Source organism: Euprymna scolopes, chromosome 24, assembly GCF_053919585.1.
Source record: "Euprymna scolopes isolate OS-2025 chromosome 24, ASM5391958v1, whole genome shotgun sequence".
Taxonomy (NCBI): domain Eukaryota; kingdom Metazoa; phylum Mollusca; class Cephalopoda; order Sepiida; family Sepiolidae; genus Euprymna; species Euprymna scolopes.
In genome coordinates, this window is record NC_136505.1 from 102,936,297 (window position 1) to 102,956,456 (window position 20,160).

A 20,160-nucleotide genomic window follows, 5' to 3' on the forward strand; every position below is an offset into this window, starting at 1 on the left:
GAAACAGGCAAGCGGCAGGAGTTCCACTGGCGTGCAGTTCTAAGAAAGAAGCTTTGCTCATGGAATCTACGTTTGGATTTAGACACAGATAAAGAGTGGAGAAAATTATTGACAGTAGTTTCAGCCAGACGGGTGTTTCTCGCGAAAGATTGGCGAGGGAGGGACGAGGGATTGGAGTTCAGACGAGCACCTGCCATGGAAATAACGTCTCTTGTGGGAGAGAGGTTGCAGGGAAGAGAAAAGGGCATCCCCCACTAAACCACGAAGTCTATTTTGTACTCTGTCAAGGCAAGATAGGCTGTTTTTAGCAGCTTCTGCCCAGATGTGGCAGCAGTACTCCATCCCTGGCTTTTATATATAACGAATAAATGTTATCAAAGGCAAGATAAGTTAATTTTCTACCCAACTGGAAAAGTTTTTAGCGTTTTTTATTTGATGTAAAATGTTTATTCGATTCGAAAAACGAGTAATGTTGAACGCTGCTGGAGAACAAAAGATGGCAGCAATATCTTTGAAGACTCAATAATCACTTCAAAATAAGAAATAAAACAAAATGGTGGTAGAAACCCATTGATAGAAATCCACCGAATAAATGTCACAGTGACATTCAGTTGATTTCCGTCAGTTATCCCCTCTCCCCCGAGTTTTTGACACATTCTTTATATTCCAAAAGTAAGAGCATCATGGCGCCATGTTTGTTTTTGTTTCAACGTAAGCGCTCAGTACAACTTTGGTTTCACACTTGAAACACTCAAAAAATGAGTTAAAACATTAATACTTTGGTAATTTTTTTACGGCGTGCCCCAGATTATAAACACCCCAACCTCCACATGTTAAGAACGGCTTTCGGAATAACCCCCCCCCCAAAAAAAATTGAAAGCCGTTTTTAACATCGAGAAGTTGGGGGGGGGGTTTATTCCGAAAGCCGTTCTTAACATGGGGTGGTTGGTGATATTTATATTACGCTGGGGCAGGTCGTAAAAAAATACCAAAACGTATTCAGGTAGATAGAAGAGTAACTTATTTTGCTTTTTTCAACAGTTATTTGGGTACTCATGCAGAGAGTGATCCGTGCTAAAATAATAACGTTATTTAAAAAGCCATTCTTAACATGGGGAAGGTGTTTTGTCCCTGTTCTGTACTTTAATTTTACAATTGAATAAAAAAAAAAGACATATCATAAAACTTTAATTAAACGTGGAAATACGATTTAAAAAATAGCGCGGATCACTCTCTGCATTAGCACCGTTATTTGTTAAATTGGCCTTCGGGTCAAGATCAAAGTGTAGTATCTGTTCTTTGCACTTCAATTTCTTGTTCTCTGTCAGTGGAGGAGAAATCCTTCACGACTGAGACAATTTTTATTTTTGTTCCTTTTCTCCACATTAAAAAAACGACCCTGGTGTCTAACTCTGTCCCGTGGGGAGGCATTGTAAATAGGAACAGACTATTTTCTCGTGGATTAATACCCCTTTGCTGACTGATGCGGCCACTCACACTCAGTGCACTCACGCCACGCACTGACCAATCAGCTACCAGGGCGCATTAATCCTGTGTCCCTTAAGGGACTATTTTGCCAATGTAAGAACGATCCAGCAGCAGCCAGCAAGCAGAGGAGCCCAGAGACCACCTATCCTGTCACTCTGTCCACTGAATCCCCTCCCCCCCTCGAGGCTGCGACTACTTCACTGAAGATTTCCACTAGACATCCTGGGGACACTTCAAGTTTTCTGCTTCCCGACAAAACTTTCTGTTCCTTTTTCTTTTCTTTTACCTCAGACATAGTCTTTATTATTGCAAAATAAACCTTTTCGTTAATTATTCTGTCTGTCTTTATTAATCTCTTATTAGGAGTTTTGTGCACTCACGCATAATACTGTTAGAAATTCGCTCATTATATGTTACCGAGACATAAGTTGACATATATTCGGTGTTTTTTTTTAATAGTATTTTGTCTAGTTTATTATTTATAACACCTTTTCCCGAACTTACCATGTTAAAGAGAGTGTCGGGCGCCATTTTGAATTTTCCAATACATCGGTAAACACTACATGTTTTTCGAGCTGAATAAACATGTTACATTGAATAAAAACAAACAAAAAAATATATCCAGTTAGGTAGAAAAGTAACTTATCTTGCCTTTGATAATATTTATTTGTTATATATTTGTTTTTTGACAGCTTTTTCGAATCTATGTGCACAGTAATACAAACACTAAATTTTTGTTTTGTTGTCTGTATTGCAAAATGCCCAAGTTTACTTAAACGTTCTTTTAAAATGAAACAGGTTTATTTTTAACATAAACAAAAGGTTTATCTATGTGTACAGTAATACAAACCCGGTGTATATTATGAAAACGAATTAAAAAACGTAAACGTCAATGTCATTATATATAGGGTTTCCGTTTTTTATTTATTTATTTTTTTTTAAATGGGTAAAAATGACAATTATTCATTTTTAAAAAGTATATACTATTAAATAAATAAATAAATGTGCTTCTATTTAAATATTTTTAAAATTAAAGAAAAACATGGTTGAACAAAAAAAAAAAAGGAAAGAAAAGACCGCGCCAACTAAAGAACCACGTGGTTCGGCATTCAGTTGCGTTGTTAAAAATATATTAATTAGAAAGAATCGTTAATGATAGTTTAATTAATAATATTTAACTTTTAAAAACCTTATCAAATATTAAATTATCGCGATTTGCGATGATTAAAACAAATATAAACAAATCTTTAAAAAAAAATTACACTTTAAAAAACTTACTCTTCTTCGGGGTCGACATAAAAATAAGTAAAAGTTTTCGCACGTTCAACTCGTATATAACAAGTTCTCCGACGGGCGATAACTCGTTTAAAACAATAAAGGGACATAACTCTTTCCCGTTGCCTAGACAACCGCATCAAACAACATGGACGTCCAGTGTGAAACACAGTTAGAGAAAGAAGCGATAGAATATTTAAATAAACACAAAATCGTCGAGCTTTTCCAGAACATGATGGCTCTGCTGGTGTTCAATCGACCAAAGAAGCCAAAACTGTATTTGGCGAAATATCTGTACGACTTAAACCGAGCCATGCTCAACCAGGGTTCCGTCTCAAGTCTCGTGGATTCGTCTAATCTTCAGTCTTTGTTTTCCATGTTGGATCCGACTTCCAAGGCTTACATCTCCGCAGCACAGTATCGGCAGGCCATGAAGACTCTCGGAATAAAACACTACGAAGATGTCGACAGTGATAAAAACCAGGTTGATTTTGATTTTTTTAAAAAACAGGCCGAAAAAGGCCTATTACAAACCTGGTCCACATTTTCGACAAAAGATTCGGACTAAAACACTATAGCATTGGATAAGCAAAATTAAAGTTAAACAAAATTGATACAACCAGTTTCGTTAATTGTTGAATTAAATCTTACTTTAAAAAAAAAAACAATTCAACTTTGGCTTTTTTAACTGCTAAATACACGTTTTGTTTATTGTTTTGTCATTTATCTCAGAATAGGAATGGGAGGTTTTGGTATGGCCGTTTCGGCACTGCTGATTCAACGACATGGCTGATCTGGCGGAGGGACAATTTGGCGTCAACAATCACGCCAGGCACATTTTTATAAAAATTGCATTTTTTTTTTTTTTTTTTAATTAAGAAAGACAATATTAAAATCTATCATTTTAAGAGTTTTTAAGAAAAATCATGTTTTTGCAAAATCCCTTTTCGGTTAATTGTTTTCTAATTAATTTTTAAAGATTAAAAACTCGCAAAATATTTTAAAGTTCTTTTGCTACTTATGCACTTATGTTACCATGCTGAAACAATAACATTATTATTTAGAAAGCCATTTTTAACATGGTGAGGGGGAGGATGTTTTATAACCATTCTGCACTTTCACCTAACAAAACGATATCGTGAAACTTCAATTGAACTTGAAAATACTATTTAAAAAATAGCACGTTAACATAAGTACAAAAAAATAACCATGTTTATTTAAAAACACTACACAAAAATAGGCAACACTTGGTCATTAACAATAAGATTATATTTTCAATTTTCACGATATCTTTTATTATTAAATTGTTAGGTGAAGTGAAAGTATGGAATAGTTACAAAATATTCTCCCCTCCCATGTTAAGAATGGCTTTATAAATAATAATGTTCTTGTTATAGCACGGTAACATAAGTGCATAAGTACCTTATTTTAAAGGTTTTTTTTTCTTTAATTAAGAAAATATGAAAATATAATCTACTTCTTGACGACTGAATTTAAATACACACGGTTCAAACTTTTTAATGTTTATATGAATTTAACTATTTTTTTTTAAAGGAAAAGTCATGTTTTTACAAAACTCTTTTTGGTTAATTATTCTAGAATTAATTTTTTAAGGAATAAAATCTTAAAATATTTTAAAGTTTTTTATTAAGAAAAACAATATGAACATATAATCTTGTTTTTAACGAAGACTGAGTGTTGTTTGTTTTTGGTGTTGTGTTTTAAATAAACATGGTTATTTTTTAAAGTTTTTTTTTTTTTTTTTTTTTTTTAAATCAAATTCAATTTTTTTTCTTTTGATGATTTGGTATTTTTTTAGATTAGGTCCACCTCCGCAATTTTCTTTTAAATGACGACTTTTATAACTTTTCTACTATGCTGAATACGCAAATCGCGTTGAACTTTTGCAGAAATAAGTAGTTATCGAGATATAAAAAGTTGTATTATGCATTGTATTCTTTGGCAGCCATCGTTTTTACGCGCATGCGCGCGCTCCATAAACAAATCTATGCGCGTAACAAAGATGGCCGCCAAATAATACAATGCATAATACAACTTTTTATATCTCGATAACTAACTATTTCTGCAAAAGTTCAAGGCGATTTTCGTATTCAGCTTCGCTGAAAACCTATAAAAGTCGTCATTTAAAAGAAAATTGTGGAGGTGGACCTAATCTGAAAATTTACTGATAATTTTTATTTCAATTTTATTCAAAGAAAAATTATCTTCATTTACTGAATTAATTTAAAAAATATTAAAAAAATTTTGACTAATCGTCGTCTCCCCCCCCCCCCCCACAAACCGAATTGGTCACACGCCAAAGCCGGATTGGCTAAGCCATCTTGTTCTACCTTTTCTGGGAGTTTCGCCTGGCCCCTGCGGGGGCTGGGCATGAATCTCAAAGTGCAGTAACTGTTCCGGCTGATGCTGCAATCAAAGACCATATGTGAGGGCAACCCCACATATCAGACCATTGCTCTTGGGCAATCAGTTTCCGTCAATGTAGGGGAAACTCTTCATACCAATTGTCACTATCCAGTTCCCTCTCGGGGGAGCTGGTCCCCCTCACCTCACTCTCCACATTAAAAAAAACGGCCTTGTGCCTAATTTGTTCAGTGGGGAAGCAAATAAATAATCGGATTGGCCAAGCCAAAACAGCGACGCCAAATTGGCTATGCCAAAACATACTAAACCCACCCAGAATAGGTCCCTATTTTTTTTTTTGTTGTTGTTGTTTAAAAAAAGATAACTTAATTTGGTTATTGGTACAGTTTGTGACTCATTCTAAAATCGACTTTTCATTAGCATCTTCCATCTGTTTACATAAGAAGCCGGAAGATAAAGAATTAAAATGTATCAGTCTCAAAGTCAATATGAGACAATGACAAACAAGAAAAAAATAATGAAACGGCATTTAAAATAATAACAACAACAATCAGAACCCATGGAAATTCTGCAGAATAAGAAATATATTGAATCTGCGCGAGCCTTTTCTAGTCTCACACAAAAACACATGTTCACATTTCAAGCTATATTACTTGTCACATACATACGTGCACACAAACATGCGCGTGCACGTCTACACACGTACATATATTCACGTTCGCATACATACACTCACATTCACGTGTATACACACACACACGCTAACGTACACACATGTACTCACAGACGCGCACACAAGGGCAACGTCACTTCCCCTTTCAAAGGAAATCCACCACATGCGCAAAAGACCACCGGAAACAAGTATAAAAACAAGAGACAAGCTGTTTCCAGCCCTTTTCAGACCAGCCAACAGATAGTACATACACTTTATATGCTTTCTCTCTCCATGAACTGGATTGACTTTTTCTCGTTCTCTCTCTATACTACAATACACTTTCCTCCTCACCAGCTAACAGCGAGAGACGCACACCAAACTGGATTGACTTTTTTTCTTTCTCTCTCTACAAGAATAGACTTTCTCCTTCTCACCAGTAAACAGCGAGAGACAAACGCGGACATCAACACGTGTTGTACCTTTTTCTTTCACTTGTTTCTTCACGAACGAAATAAATCGTAGTTCATTTAATTCAAGTAAACACGTTGTTCGTTCCTTCCTCAAAGCAAAACATTTTTCCTTTCCCAATTCAAATCATTTTTCCGATTTTGTACGACTGGTGGATGTACCTATTTACTATTCCTCCCAACGGGACAGAGTTAGACACCAGGGTCGTTTTTTAACGTGGAGAAAAGGTACAAAAATAAAAATTGTCTCAGTCGTGAAGGATTTCTCCTCCACCGAAAGAGAACAAGAAATAGAAGTGCAGCATCTGAAGAACAGATACTACACTTTGGTCTTGTTTATATATTTTATTGCTTTTAAAATTTTGTAAATACAATTAAGTAAAAAAACAAGATTTTCAAACAACAAAATTAGGCACAAGGCCCTACAAGAAATTGGGGAGGGGAAGGGTTCAGGGTCTTTGTAACTAAAGTGATTAAAAAGTAATAAATGTAGACTTTGGAGTCTTACTCTTGACTGGCAACATTTACCAAAATACCTCATTCACTCTATGGATCTTAAACTAACTAATAAATCCCCAGCGTTTAAGAATCAAAACCATATTTACAATTTATAAACAGTTGTCTGTGTGTTTGTGTATGCATATTTTTTTTTTTTTTTTTTTTTTTTTTTTTTTTACACTTTGATCTTGACCAAAAGGCCGACTGGTGGATGTATAATATATCCACCAGTCCACTACAAATCAATATATTTTGGCAAAGCTGGTGTTTTTTCTGGATAGCATTAAAAATAACTTTTTGGACAGAAAACCTAACAGCACATAGCAAACATAAATTTATTAACATTTCTATGAAAATAGTGTCCATTGTATTTTAAATATAGAACTGACCAAAATGAGATAAATTGATAAGTACTTATAAATACTCAGAAAATAATATTGTGCTACATAGTTCAATACAATTAATAAAATCACATTGCAAAATAAAATCTTTAATTTACTCCTTCAGTCCAGCAGCACTTGGCAGACAATGTTCTTTTTTTCCCCCCTCCTGTTTCTTTCGAATGTTCACTTTTTTACCTAATGTTTCAATAATGCTATGAGGAAGAATCGCTGCATGTCGAAATTAATACAAGTTCCTTTCTCACACGATTACAACAATGATCATATATTATTTATATGATAACGTGCGTGTTATTTTGTGTCTCATGCTTACATCTTTTTTCTTCCGAGTGACTGTCGTTTAATTGCTATGGACTTCTATTTTTTGTAATAAATAATTTTGCCAAGAATTTTTCAGATGTTTTGATTTCGGTTTTGATTATAGCTGAAGGAACTCAAGTTATATATATATATATAGGAGACAATCGCATATATATATATATATATTCAGTAATGTGATTAATAATTTAAAATTAGAATTAAATCAAAAATCCGTTTCACAAGAAGGAACAACAAAATCAAAAAAATTATTGATCTTGATTTTGTTGTTGTTCCTTCTTGTGAAACGGATTTTTGATTTAATTCTAATTTGAATTTTAAATTATCAATCACATTACTGAATATTAAATTAGCTCTAGGATATTTACCTATCGAGCTTATTATATATCTAAATTACAACAAGCACTTTTTCTTTCCCTGTATTTTAATTAAATTAGTAATTTTACTATTACATTAAAATACACTCTGCTCTTTAGACTATTGTTCTAATCTCCTTTAAATATATATATATATATATATATATATATATGAGCAAACAGTTAATGAAATATGTTAAAAAACACTTTGAAATGAGTTAAAAACATATTTAATTTGAAAAGGAAACACTAGATAAATGGATAGTCCTTAATCCGCGGAGTTTCGAAGAAATACTCTCCTTCTCATCAGAGGGTAGGAATTAGCAAAATGCAGGATTGGATTTTGCATCCAGAAGTATTTGATGAAACAACAAATAAGTCAAAGATCTTACTTGAAAACAAAATAAGTTAAGCAGAGGGAATATGGTAAAGGAAAAGGTGATTACACATTAATGGATAGTCTGGTGGAAGATAAAAAAAAACCGTCAGTGGTTCTTGGTTGATTGTGTCGATATACTCGAGAGTAAAGACAAAAGAATATGCTCCCATTTGCATCCTCAGGTCAAAAGCTCTAGTTATGACTAAGGCTGTGACAACAACATATTCTTTTCATCTTGACTTTTGAGTATATGTCCGTTCATATCCTATATGTTTTTATATAAACTGTTGTGGTTCTTGGTTGATTGACTGTATCTTACTGTGTCCGATATATACTTGAGTCAAAAGAATGAAAAGAATATGCTGTTGTCATAGCCATAGTTATGACCGGTAAGTCTTAATTGACAATTGTATTTTGAGTGCTGCAAATTACTTTGAACTTCTGCCTGGTTTTTGAAGAAAAAAAAAAGGGGGAGACAATCCAGGTGCGTCCATTTCTGACTGATTCGACCTGAATGTATGATTTGTGTTTAGATTTGTTCTTATCTTGTATCATTACTTTTGTTTACTGCATTTACATAATTTGCAGGTGTAGGTTCAATCCCTATAATAGTCAATTTTTTTTTTTTTTTTTTTTTTGCTTGGCTGCTCAACATAATTTAATTGTTGAGATTAGAAAAATGTAGAGCCAAGATTATTTTTTTCTTTTAAGTGAAAATTATTTGTAATCTTCCACAAAAATTCCTTTGTCTTTTTATAAACTTTGATAAGATTGTATAGAGATGAACTCCGGTTCAAACTTCAATGTTTCGACGTGGAAATTGGAATGTAATATTGAGATGACAAGGCATGAAAAGAAAAGTGAAAACAAAAACTAATTTGTATTTTTTTATTTATTTATTATTTAAATTAAAGTAATATTAATAACAGTATTTTTTTTTTTTACTATGATTTAAATTATTTTTTACTGAAGAAATCATTTTTTCATTTCTTATCAGTAGTGACTGTGATAAATGGTACCCGGAAAACTCGTCCCTTTTTCTAGGTAGGAAAACTGGTCACTTATTGAATAAATATCGATTGAAAACACGTTTTATGACCGTTCTTGAAGATATTTTCTTTAAAAGAGAATACACATCCCATAATATTTTAAAAATTATCTTTAAGTTTTGTTTTAAAAAAAATAAACTTGATCACAGAGTCAAAACATGAACAACGAAACTATATATTTATTTAAGAAAAAAAAAAATACTTTTAACAATTTTTGTGTTATTACGAAACAAAAATAAAAGAAAGAAAACACTTCTGTATTACTTGTACAGTATAATCAAGACATTAAAAAAAAAAAAAAAAAAGGTTATATTGTACGTATCCGTTTTGGACTGAAGATCTCTGAAAAAAAAATTTCACTTAATTTGATCGAGTAATTTTTTTTTTTTTTTGATAGTAGAAAAACGTTTTTATGACAGCGCTTTGAAGGCAAACATTTGGAATTTTTTGGACATGCCATGGGGCGATAACTCAATTTAAAGCGCCGCCAATCCCTCCCATTTTTAATATTAGCTTTTCTTCCTAAAAATCGAACCTTTTGCTCGGTATCATAAATTGTTTTGTTTTTTTTACAGCGAAAAAACAACTTGATGAAATTAAGTGAAATATTTTCAGAGAACTTCATTCCATAACAGATGCATACAATATAAACTTTGATATTTTCATTTTTTTAATGTCTTGATTAAACTGTACAAGTATCTATCAAAGAAAACAATTATTTTATTTAGAAGAATTAATTTAGTTTCAACAATTCTGGTGTTATTACGAAACAAGAAAGAAAACATGGTACTTATATATTTTTTGTACTGCACTGAAATAACATTATTTCGAAAGCCATTCTTAATATGGGGAGAGAAAGGTATCATTTAAAAGTCATTTGGGGGGCACTTCTGCGGTATGCAGACGGCGGCTACTTTTAGGGACGATAATTCCAATTTCTTTTTTTTCTTTTTTATATTACATTTTCACCCCAAACAAGGTACATTGCCACTTTGGTGTAGGGGGCTACTATCAGGGGCAACAACTACTGGGGTACTATGTTGCGATTTGGGCTGCAAGATGTCGGTTCACGTTACACTTGAACTTCTGCATGTCAGTACAGTTGGGGAAGCAGGGACCTGGAATGGAATTCCAGAGTCTAGCGGTTCTGGGGAAGAAACTACTGGAGTAGAAAGATCTTTTGCATCTAGGAATATCTGCTGTGTGGGGATGGGATTTAGCTGCCTGTCGGGTTTGTTGAGGGTGTCTACATCGTTGGGGCACGAGTGTCTGCTGTTCGCCAGAGCATTCACCATTAAAATACTTGTAGAACAGGTAGAGGGATACTACAACACATAGCTTCGCTATATCTCACTCCCTATCACAAATAGTTACATTTCCAACCGGTTTCCCTGACCAGCAAGAACACGCATCACTTCTAGATCTATTTCTGACTTCTTGGTCAAATGACGCGGCAAATAAGTAACAAACAAGATTTTTTTCCGAACAGAAAAATATTTGAAACGCAAAACATTTATTGTATAAAAATGTATCAAAATACACTCGTAAACACATTTAAAAGTCTGCAGAGTATAATTTTAATAAAACAATTTTATAATAAAAGCAACATTGGATTTTTGTAAAGTAAGATATCTTTTTTCTTTTTGAAAAAAATAATTTAAATGAAACATTTTTTTCAAACAAAGCGATTTTGAAGGATCAAGAACAAATTAATAATTTAAATGTTTTTTTGACTGAGAAGCGCCACCTGGCGACAGTTTAGTGAAATGCACCAACAAAAGATGGCCACCGTCCTCATACTGCACAAGTGCCTTCTGCTGTTTCATGAACACAAAAAGTGTTACAACTAAATAAATTTTTCGGTACTTCACGGGGAACGTGGACCCTGCATAAATGGTGTTTATTTAATGGTTTCTCTCTCAAAGAATTTTCTTTCACTTTCTTCGTATATATCTCAGACTTTATTTTTAATCGCACGTGTATTTATTTTTTGAATTTTTTTTTTTTCTTTGGGTAAAATTGATTCCTACTTTTATTTCGTGCTTGTTTTTATTTTTATTTCATTTTAGTTTCTTTTATTATTTTCTCCACTAAATATTTTTTTTTCTTAAATTATTTTTTCATACATGGCTTAGAATAGACTTCGTGGCTTAGTGGGGGATGCTCTCTTCTCTTCCCTGCAACCTCTCTCCCACAGAAGAGACGTTGCGACCCTGTCTTTGTTTTATCGTTATTTCCATGGCAAGTGCTCATCCGAGCTCCAATCTCTGGTCCCCCCTCGTCAATCCTTCATGATAAACACTCGTCTAGCTAAAACCACTGTCAGTAATTTCCCCCACTATTTATCTGTGCCTAAATCAAAACGTAGATTCCATGAACATAGCTTCTTTTTTTTTTTTGAGAAGTGCACGCCTGTGGAACTCTCTTCCGTTTGATCCCCATGTAAAAAAAAAAAAAACACACACACACACACATAAAAAATAAAACATATTCAGACAATGCTTTTGCCCCCCCCCCTTTTTTACCTTCAAAAAGTAAAGTTTTTGTGAAGAAATCATTTTTTGGTTTCTTTTCAGAAGTGACTGTGACAAACACCGATTATTTCAAAAGTAATATTTAATATTATTAATTTTTTTTTTTTTTTATGATTTAAATTAATTTTACTGAAGAAATTTATTTTTTGGTTTCTTATCAGCAATGACTGTGACATATCGATTATTTCAAAATTAACATTTAATATTAACAATAATTTTTTTTATTATGATTTAAATTACTTTTACTGTAGAAATTTTTTTTTTTATCAGAAGTGACTGTGATATACATTGATTATTTCAAAAGTAATATTTAATATTATTAACAGTAAATTATGAAGATCGATGTAAAAAGCACCATGAAATGCTGCTAGTGAAATATGAATGCTTTAGTTTGTCTACATCCTTAATCTTATTAGGCTTCTGGCTGGTGCTACCAGATTAAACTGTCTGAAGATAATGTCTTAATGACCTAATATGCACAAAACATTGATGCTATTTTTATTTTTTATTCCCTTTGCAAAACTCAATCATGTTCTGCAAAGGGAAAACAAAATCAATTTTCACAATGGAGAAGAAAAAGATTGCAAAGAAAAGAAAATTAAGAAAAAGAGAAAAAAGAGATAAAAGAAAAAGAAAAGGAAAAAGAGAAGGAAAAAAAGAGAAAAGGGAGAAAAAGATAAGAAAAGGAGAGAAAAAAAAAAAAGGCGGAGTAAAAGATGATTTTGAACATGGACATAAATTAGTATGGTTTTAGAGAATTTACAAGTGGAAAATAAAAAATAAATTCAACAATTTTTTTTAAAACAAAAATTTTTTTTTGATCATTTTTTTTATTTTTATAAATTTAGTTTACAAAGAAATTTCAGTCTTGTATTTTGAAAATGACAACAACAAAAATAAACAAAGAAATTTTTTTTTTTTATCTCTTCATTTCGTAAAATATACAAGCATTCAGTTTTTTTTTCTTAACTTTTTTCTCCCCTTCAAGAATATTTTTCAATCTATATTTATTTGTATGTGCTATTGCATCTAAAGTAAAAAAAAAAAAATCATCACTTAAGTACTGTTGAATAGTTGCTGCACAGGAAGACTTGATGATGGAAACATCTCTTGTAGGATGGATAATTGGTGTTTAAGTTTATCGAATACAAAGTTATCTGGTCATATTTTCAGAGTCAGGCTCAAATAGCATTTAAGCTGACAATTTTGATTCTGACGAGCCAATTTTCATATGTTATTGTTGTACCATGTTATTGACAATATAATAACATACTTAGCTAAAATTTATTTTAAAGATTACAGTGCTTATGCATGATAATAATTAAAAAAAAAAATTTAAGTAAAAATACTATTACATAATTGCGAGTCATGTTGAAATTAGCAAACAAAATGTCAAAATTATGAAAAAAAAAAAATATGATCAAATAGAAGATCTGCAAGAACTTTTTTTTTTTTTTACAAAAAAATCATTGTTATTGATCCACCATTTTCTTATTTGAAATAGCAAGTGAAAAACAAGGGAGATAAGTCAGTTTATCATACGGAATTAACCACAAACAGAAAAATACATTATTCAGTAAATTTTATTTTTTCTGGTAATTATTTTGTAATCTGGTAATCATTATCTGTAATTTTGGGAATTTTTTTTTTTTTTAACAAATGTTGACATGACATGGAATTAAGTAGTAGTGTTTTTACTTAAAGTGCATTTAAAACAAACTTTTTTTTTTAAAATAGTCAATTATAATGCACAAAGATTTTTTAAAGTAAGCTCAGATGATTGCCAATATGAAACATTTATAAATAAGCTACTAAAAACAAAATAAAAATCTGCAAGGAGGATAACTCATTTTAAGTTAAAGAATATAGTTGTCTATCTTAAGTTTAAAAAATGTGCAAACAATTAAAAATTAAAAACTAAAATGATTTCCCCACATCCTGGGCAACGCCGAATTAGGACAGCTAGTTATTTTTATAAGGCCCGCAAAAAGCAGTAATTGGTGATTTATTTAGAGATTAAGCTGAACAATCCTTAAGAATGGAAAATCTGATTTATTTTAACACGTTCCAAATAACTAAATCTACGGTTCTTGTCCAGAATTCTCCATATTAAAAAACGCGAAAAATTCGCATGATGTACATATCTGTGACAAAAAATATTATATTCCAAAAATTAGGTAAATTGATCAAGTAATTTCATTTTTATAGAGGAAATCATTTTTAAACGATTGATGGGAATTGCTAGGCATTACAACATAAATCTAGTATGAATTATTGTTGAATTATCTCCCTTGTATTTTGAAATTTTTTTTTTTTTCCCCCAAAATGGAAGGCTAGACAGTCACTTCTCAGATACTCATAAAATTTTAATTTTTTTTTTATTTAAAAGTAAAACCACTTGATCAATTCATGTGATATTTATTGTACACTACTTTCCTTCCATTACAGTTACGTGCATCATGAAGATTTTTATTTGTTTTTTTAATATAGTGGGAAGTTCTGGACAAAAACCATAACTCCTTCACACATTACAATTTATTCTACTTACTAGTCGAATCCAACGTTATTTTAGAAATTCTCCAGTTATAATTTTTATTGACTATATAATTTTTATCAGCTATATAATGGATTGGATTACATATCAGACAATTTCTGATTACTTAATAAAAAAAGTCAAATATATTTCTTATATTTTCTTTACTGGTTCGTATTACTGGCATATTAGTTAATGGGACTTTTCATAGTGTGTTAAATGAAACACTCTTTATAAAATAGAGGCAAAACTTTGTTCCTAAGAACATGAAAGTGTAGGAACAAGACACGTTTTTCCATTTTATTTTTATAATATTAAATTTTTGGTACTTGTACAATTTAATCAAGACATGAAAATATCAGGAAAAAAAAAAAAAAAAAGTTATATTGTAGGTATCCATTTTGGACTGAAGATCTCCGAAAAAAATTTCATTTAACTTGATTAAGTAGTTTTTTTTTTACTGTGGAAAAACATTATGAGAGCACGTTGAAGTCAGCCATTATGGAATTTGTTAAACACGCCATGGGGAGATAACTCAATGTAAAGTGCTGACACTCCCTCTCATCTTTAATACTAGCTTTTCTTCGTAAAAATCGAACCTTTTGCTCGGTATCATAACTAATTGTTTTTTTTCTTCGTTGTAAAAAAAAAAAAAAAAAAAAAAAAAAAACACTACTTGATAAAATTAAGTGAAATTTTTTTTTTCGGAGAACTTCGTTCCATGACAGATACATACAATATAAACTTTTTTTTTTTAATATTTTCATTTTTTAAACTGTACAAGTACCAAATTATATATATATTTTTCCACAATTTCATTAATTTGATTCCACTTAATAAAGCATGCCCTGAAGAAGGCCACATTGACAGAATACAATACAATAAAAAAAATATAATTACAAATAATTTCGGTTCTTGTCCAGAATTCACCCTATATTAAAAAAATTTTTTTTTTTTTAATCCCTATGATGCATGTACCCGTAACGAAACTAAAATATCCTATTAAAAAAATTGCGTGAAAGTACGTATATCAAATATTTTTCTGTGCATTTATTTTTTTCATATAGGAGCAATTCTAGACAGCTACCAAATTTTTTTTTATAAAATCAGAGACAGGTGTCAGGGTTGGATTTAAAAAGAAAGCTGCGTATAAAAACTTTCTGCCAGGAATGTAGGACATGCCTTATTTTATGTGTATATATATATATATATATATATTTAAATCCTTTGAGTAATTTGTGTATTTATTTATTTATTTATTTGCGGACTGTTATCTTCATTTTCACCATTTTTCGGCCAACTAATCCTCTGGCCTTCTCCAGGTGATTAAATGTGGTAAGACAACAACTATGGAAGGCCAGAGGATGAGTTAGCCGAAACGCGGTGAAACAGAAACTATAAAGATGAGGATAACAGTTCATAAATAAATAAATGCCTTATTTTATTTATACTAAATATATTCATGAAGAAGAACCGACTTAAGGTAACAGTCACGTAGTTCATATTTTATATCAAAATCTGTCATCGATCGACAATACAGTGAAGCGGAGGAGGGTTAGGGTTCATTCTGGCAATTTCTATGCGGCTACTACAATAGAGTAGACTTTTTTTGATGTAAAAAAAAAAAAAAAATTGCCGTCACTTCATTTAAACGATAATTCATGTCGACTTGATGACCATCTACTTGAGCCACATTTTCATGATAGCGAGTTTGGAAAAAGTGTGTGTGTGTGTGTGTGTGTGTGTGGGGGCAGATCAAGAGCAGGTGCGACTGAACGAGGAAGAAGGGGAGAAGGTCAGAATCCACTTATTTTGTTTTAACACCTAAGACTGAACACTAAAGAGAGGAATTCTTCATATGTGATCTGGATAATGCCGTCATGGTCGCGATCATGAGTCTGGAATGCATTCGTCAACGTCTGAAAAAGAGAAAGAAGAAATTATTTTTTTTTAAATAAATGAAAAAAATAAGTATGTTGTGAGACCAAAACTTACCTGCATCATAAACTCTTCCAGTAGTTATTACGATGCAAGATAACACTCTTAGACAGCAGAATCGTAATACTGTAGAATCAGCAGGAGTACTAGTAGTATGCAGCACGTATGACTACCCATAATGGACACCATGGATAGTAAGCTCCACTGATCCTTTATCCTATCCTTGTAAACCTTTTGCTTAATATATCTTCTTTTTTTTTTAAATTTTTTTTATTTATTACATTTTTCACCCAAACAAGGTACAGTGCCACTTTCATGTAGGAGGCTACTATCAGGGACACGAGTTGCAGGGATACTATGTAGGGAGTTGAGCAGCAAGATGTTTGTTCACATTACACTTGAACTTCTACATGTCAGTACAGTTGGGGAAGCAGGAACCCGGAAGGGAATTCCAAAGTTTAGCTTTCTTACACCTAATTTGTGTTTTCCTTTTGTGGTCCCAACCTTGGGTTTACATCACAGTAAAAGATTGAACACATTAAAAAGTGGGTTCAAATTTATCTATATAAATAAAACAGTAGATGTATGTATGTACGTACGTGTGTGTGTGTGTGTGAAAATATTAAACCAATAAACTACTAGTCACATAACACTGAAATTAACAGGAAACAGTAATCGTACATCAAGGATGGTTTATAACGAGTAAAATCTTTGTTTGGATGGATAGAATAACGTGCACAGAAAGATGTCGGCATGTTGAAATGCAAAATGTTCACTTCAACTGGTTGATGTATTTCTATTAGCTTTCCACATGCCCAAATTCAATTAAAGTTAGAAATGGTTTAATTTTAAATCTTTCTTATCTATCTGTCAGGTTAGCTCAAACGGTAGGAAATGTGGCTGGAGCACTAAATGTTTTCATTTCGATTCTAGCTTATGGGACCCGATTCATTTCCTTTTTTAAACTTTTGAAATCAGTACTATATATATATATATATATATGAAAAAGCCTGCATAAATCGAGCAAAACGTTGAGGGTTCATGTACTTCCACCTCCAATCTATTTTTCACATTGTTGGATTTCATCCATCTTAATCACATTTTATATATATATATATATATATATATATATATATATTCAATAGAGAATTGGGTCTGTAATAATAAATATGAAATCTGCATGAATTAAAATATATGTAAGCATATTTTATGACGTGGCAAAGCTGGACATCCCCTGCTAATCATCTAAATATTAATTTACTTGTCCAATGTCACAAAAAGTCATCATCATCATTGCAAACGTTAATTAAAAACGAATTACGTCCCTTTATATTCACTCTTTATCAGTTAAACATCAGTAAAACCATTTTCTCTCTCAAAAAAAAAAAAAAAAAAACATGGCTGTCTGTTTACGGTTTCAAATTGGTTGTTTTATTTTATAATTTTTTTAAAAAGTCATGTTGAAAGGGGACTAATTTTTTTTTTATTTTCTTTTTAAAATTTAAAAAAAATGTGCAAGTGAATTGCCATCTGTTCCTTTATAATTTATATAAAAAGTTAAGAAAAACAAAATAATGTGTTTGGTGTTAAAAAAATAATGTAAATTTTTAAATCAATTCCTTTTAGTTTTAAAAGATTAAAAAAGAATTTACCAAAAAAATTTTAATTCGTCATTTTTTAAAAAATTTTATTTGCGTTTTAAAAATTTTCAACAACCGTCGAATTTCTTTGGATTTGCTAGCAAATAATCTCACTGCTGAGAACAAAGATTAAAGAATTTACATAAAATCTGAAAGTATAATTTAATGTAAAATTTACCAGGGAAGATAATGGAAGCATTCCCAAATCTCTAAATGCACTTTTATGTGTGCTCTGAAGGCATGACTTCCCTCCCCTTTAAAACATTTTGTGAGGATACTTATTTCTGTATCATGCACAAGATGAAAACAATATTATCCAATTCAGATAATATAAGTTCACCACTTGTTTGCTTTTGTTTTAAATAGTGAGAGGAAAATTCCAATATTTTTTCCAATTCCAATACAATTACCAATTCCAGTATTTAACTATAAAGTAGTTATTTTTTTTCTTGATGACTGTAGAAACACGTGTTAAACGTGTCTATATATATTTTTTTTAAATGTAAAAACACTTGTTCGGGGGAGGGGGTAATTTATAGATTTTAGTTTTACTAGTTTAAAATCAATAAATATTGATTATTTTATTATTACTACCAGCAGTGAAAGATTTTGTTAAAAAAAAAAAAAATCATTAAAAGAGTCGTTTTTGGCATTGGAAAGTAGACATAAATTTTACCAATTCCGATCCCCTGAAAATTTCCAATTTTTCTGATTCTCTGATCCCGATTAATCTTCCCAACACTATTTTTAAATAAAATTTCCGTTTTAATGTTTTTTCAGCTGACAAAACAAACAATTCTTTAATCCGATACTTTGTTAAGCGATAATTCAGAAAAACATCCGCTTCCACAATTGATAAAAAAAAAAAAAAAAAAAAAAAAAAAAAAAAAAATGGTGGTCAGATTAGCAAGGCTGATTATCCTAAGATAAGGTGTGTCCGAAATCAATGGGATTAACCTAAGCAACAATTTATTGATTTGGAGAGAACGGGGGAGGGGGGGGGACAATTATCCAGATTTTTTGTTGCTTCATAAAAAGTGAAAGATTAAAAAGGATGTAAAAACAGACATGAATATGTGCGTATTCATATGTATTATTATTATAATATTTATATGTACTATTATAATATTTATATGTATTATTATTATTATAATGTTATTTATATGTATTATTATTATTATAATATTATTTATATGTAGTATTATTATTATTATTATAATATTATTTATATGTATTATTATTATTATTATAATATTATTTATATGTATTATTATTATTATTATAATATTATTTATATGTATTATTATTATTATTATAATATTATTTATATGTATTATTATTATTATTATAATATTATTTATATGTATTATTATTATTATTATAATATTATTTATATGTATTATTATTATTATTATAATATTTATATGTATTATTATTATTATTATTATAATGTTATTTATATGTATTATTATAATATTTATATGTATTATTATTACTATTATAATATTTATATGTATTATTATTATTATTATAATGTTATTTATATGTATTATTATAATATTTATATGTATTATTATTACTATTATAATATTATTTATATGTATTATTATTATTATATTTATATGTATTATTATTATTATTATATTTATATGTATTATTATTATTATATTTATATGTATTATGTATTATTATTATGATATTTATATGTATTATTATTATGATATTTATATGTATTATTATTATTATATTTATATGTATTATTATTATTATATTTATATGTATTATTATTATATTATTTATATGTATTATTATTATATTATTTATATGTAGTATTATTATATTATTTATATGTAGTATTATTATTATTATATTATTTATATGTATTATTATTATATTATTTATATGTATTATTATTATATTATTTATATGTATTATTATATTATTTATATGTATTATTATATTATTTATATGTATTATTATTATTATATTTATATGTATTATTATTATATTATTTATATGTATTATTATTATATTATTTATATGTAGTATTATTATTATATTATTTATATGTAGTATTATTATTATATTATTTATATGTAGTATTATTATTATTATATTATTTATATGTATTATTATATTATTTATATGTATTATTATTATTATATTATTTATATGTATTATTATTATTATATTATTTATATGTATTATTATTATTATATTATTTATATGTATTATTATTATATT

The 20,160-nt window shown here is 29.9% G+C and overlaps 3 protein-coding genes across 4 annotated transcripts in view; 1 reads left to right on the top strand and 2 right to left on the bottom strand.

Moving 5' to 3' along the window:
- LOC145246887 (trifunctional purine biosynthetic protein adenosine-3-like) overlaps positions 1-2,870 on the bottom strand; it is a 132,745-nt gene extending 129,875 nt beyond the window's left edge. The window contains exon 1 of the mRNA XM_080108759.1: positions 2,767-2,870. Within this exon, the coding sequence (XP_079964885.1) occupies positions 2,767-2,785 (19 nt within the window). The 5' untranslated portion in view covers positions 2,786-2,870. The remainder of the gene's footprint in view (positions 1-2,766) is intronic.
- A 6-nt stretch (positions 2,871-2,876) lies between these two features.
- LOC145246888 (EF-hand calcium-binding domain-containing protein 10-like) lies at positions 2,877-3,428 on the top strand. Its single transcript, XM_080108760.1, has one exon. The coding sequence runs from the start codon at positions 2,912-2,914 to the stop codon at positions 3,329-3,331; it is 420 nt and encodes a 139-aa protein (XP_079964886.1). The 5' UTR covers positions 2,877-2,911; the 3' UTR covers positions 3,332-3,428.
- A 12,105-nt stretch (positions 3,429-15,533) lies between these two features.
- The window catches only part of LOC145246889 (programmed cell death protein 6-like), a 111,638-nt gene continuing 107,011 nt past the window's right edge, over positions 15,534-20,160 (bottom strand). The window contains exon 6 of one of the 2 annotated variants that reach the window (XM_080108762.1): positions 15,534-16,257. In XM_080108762.1, the coding sequence (XP_079964888.1) occupies positions 16,156-16,257 (102 nt within the window). In that variant the 3' untranslated portion in view covers positions 15,534-16,155. The remainder of the gene's footprint in view (positions 16,258-20,160) is intronic. The other variant, XM_080108761.1, reaches the window with a different exon arrangement.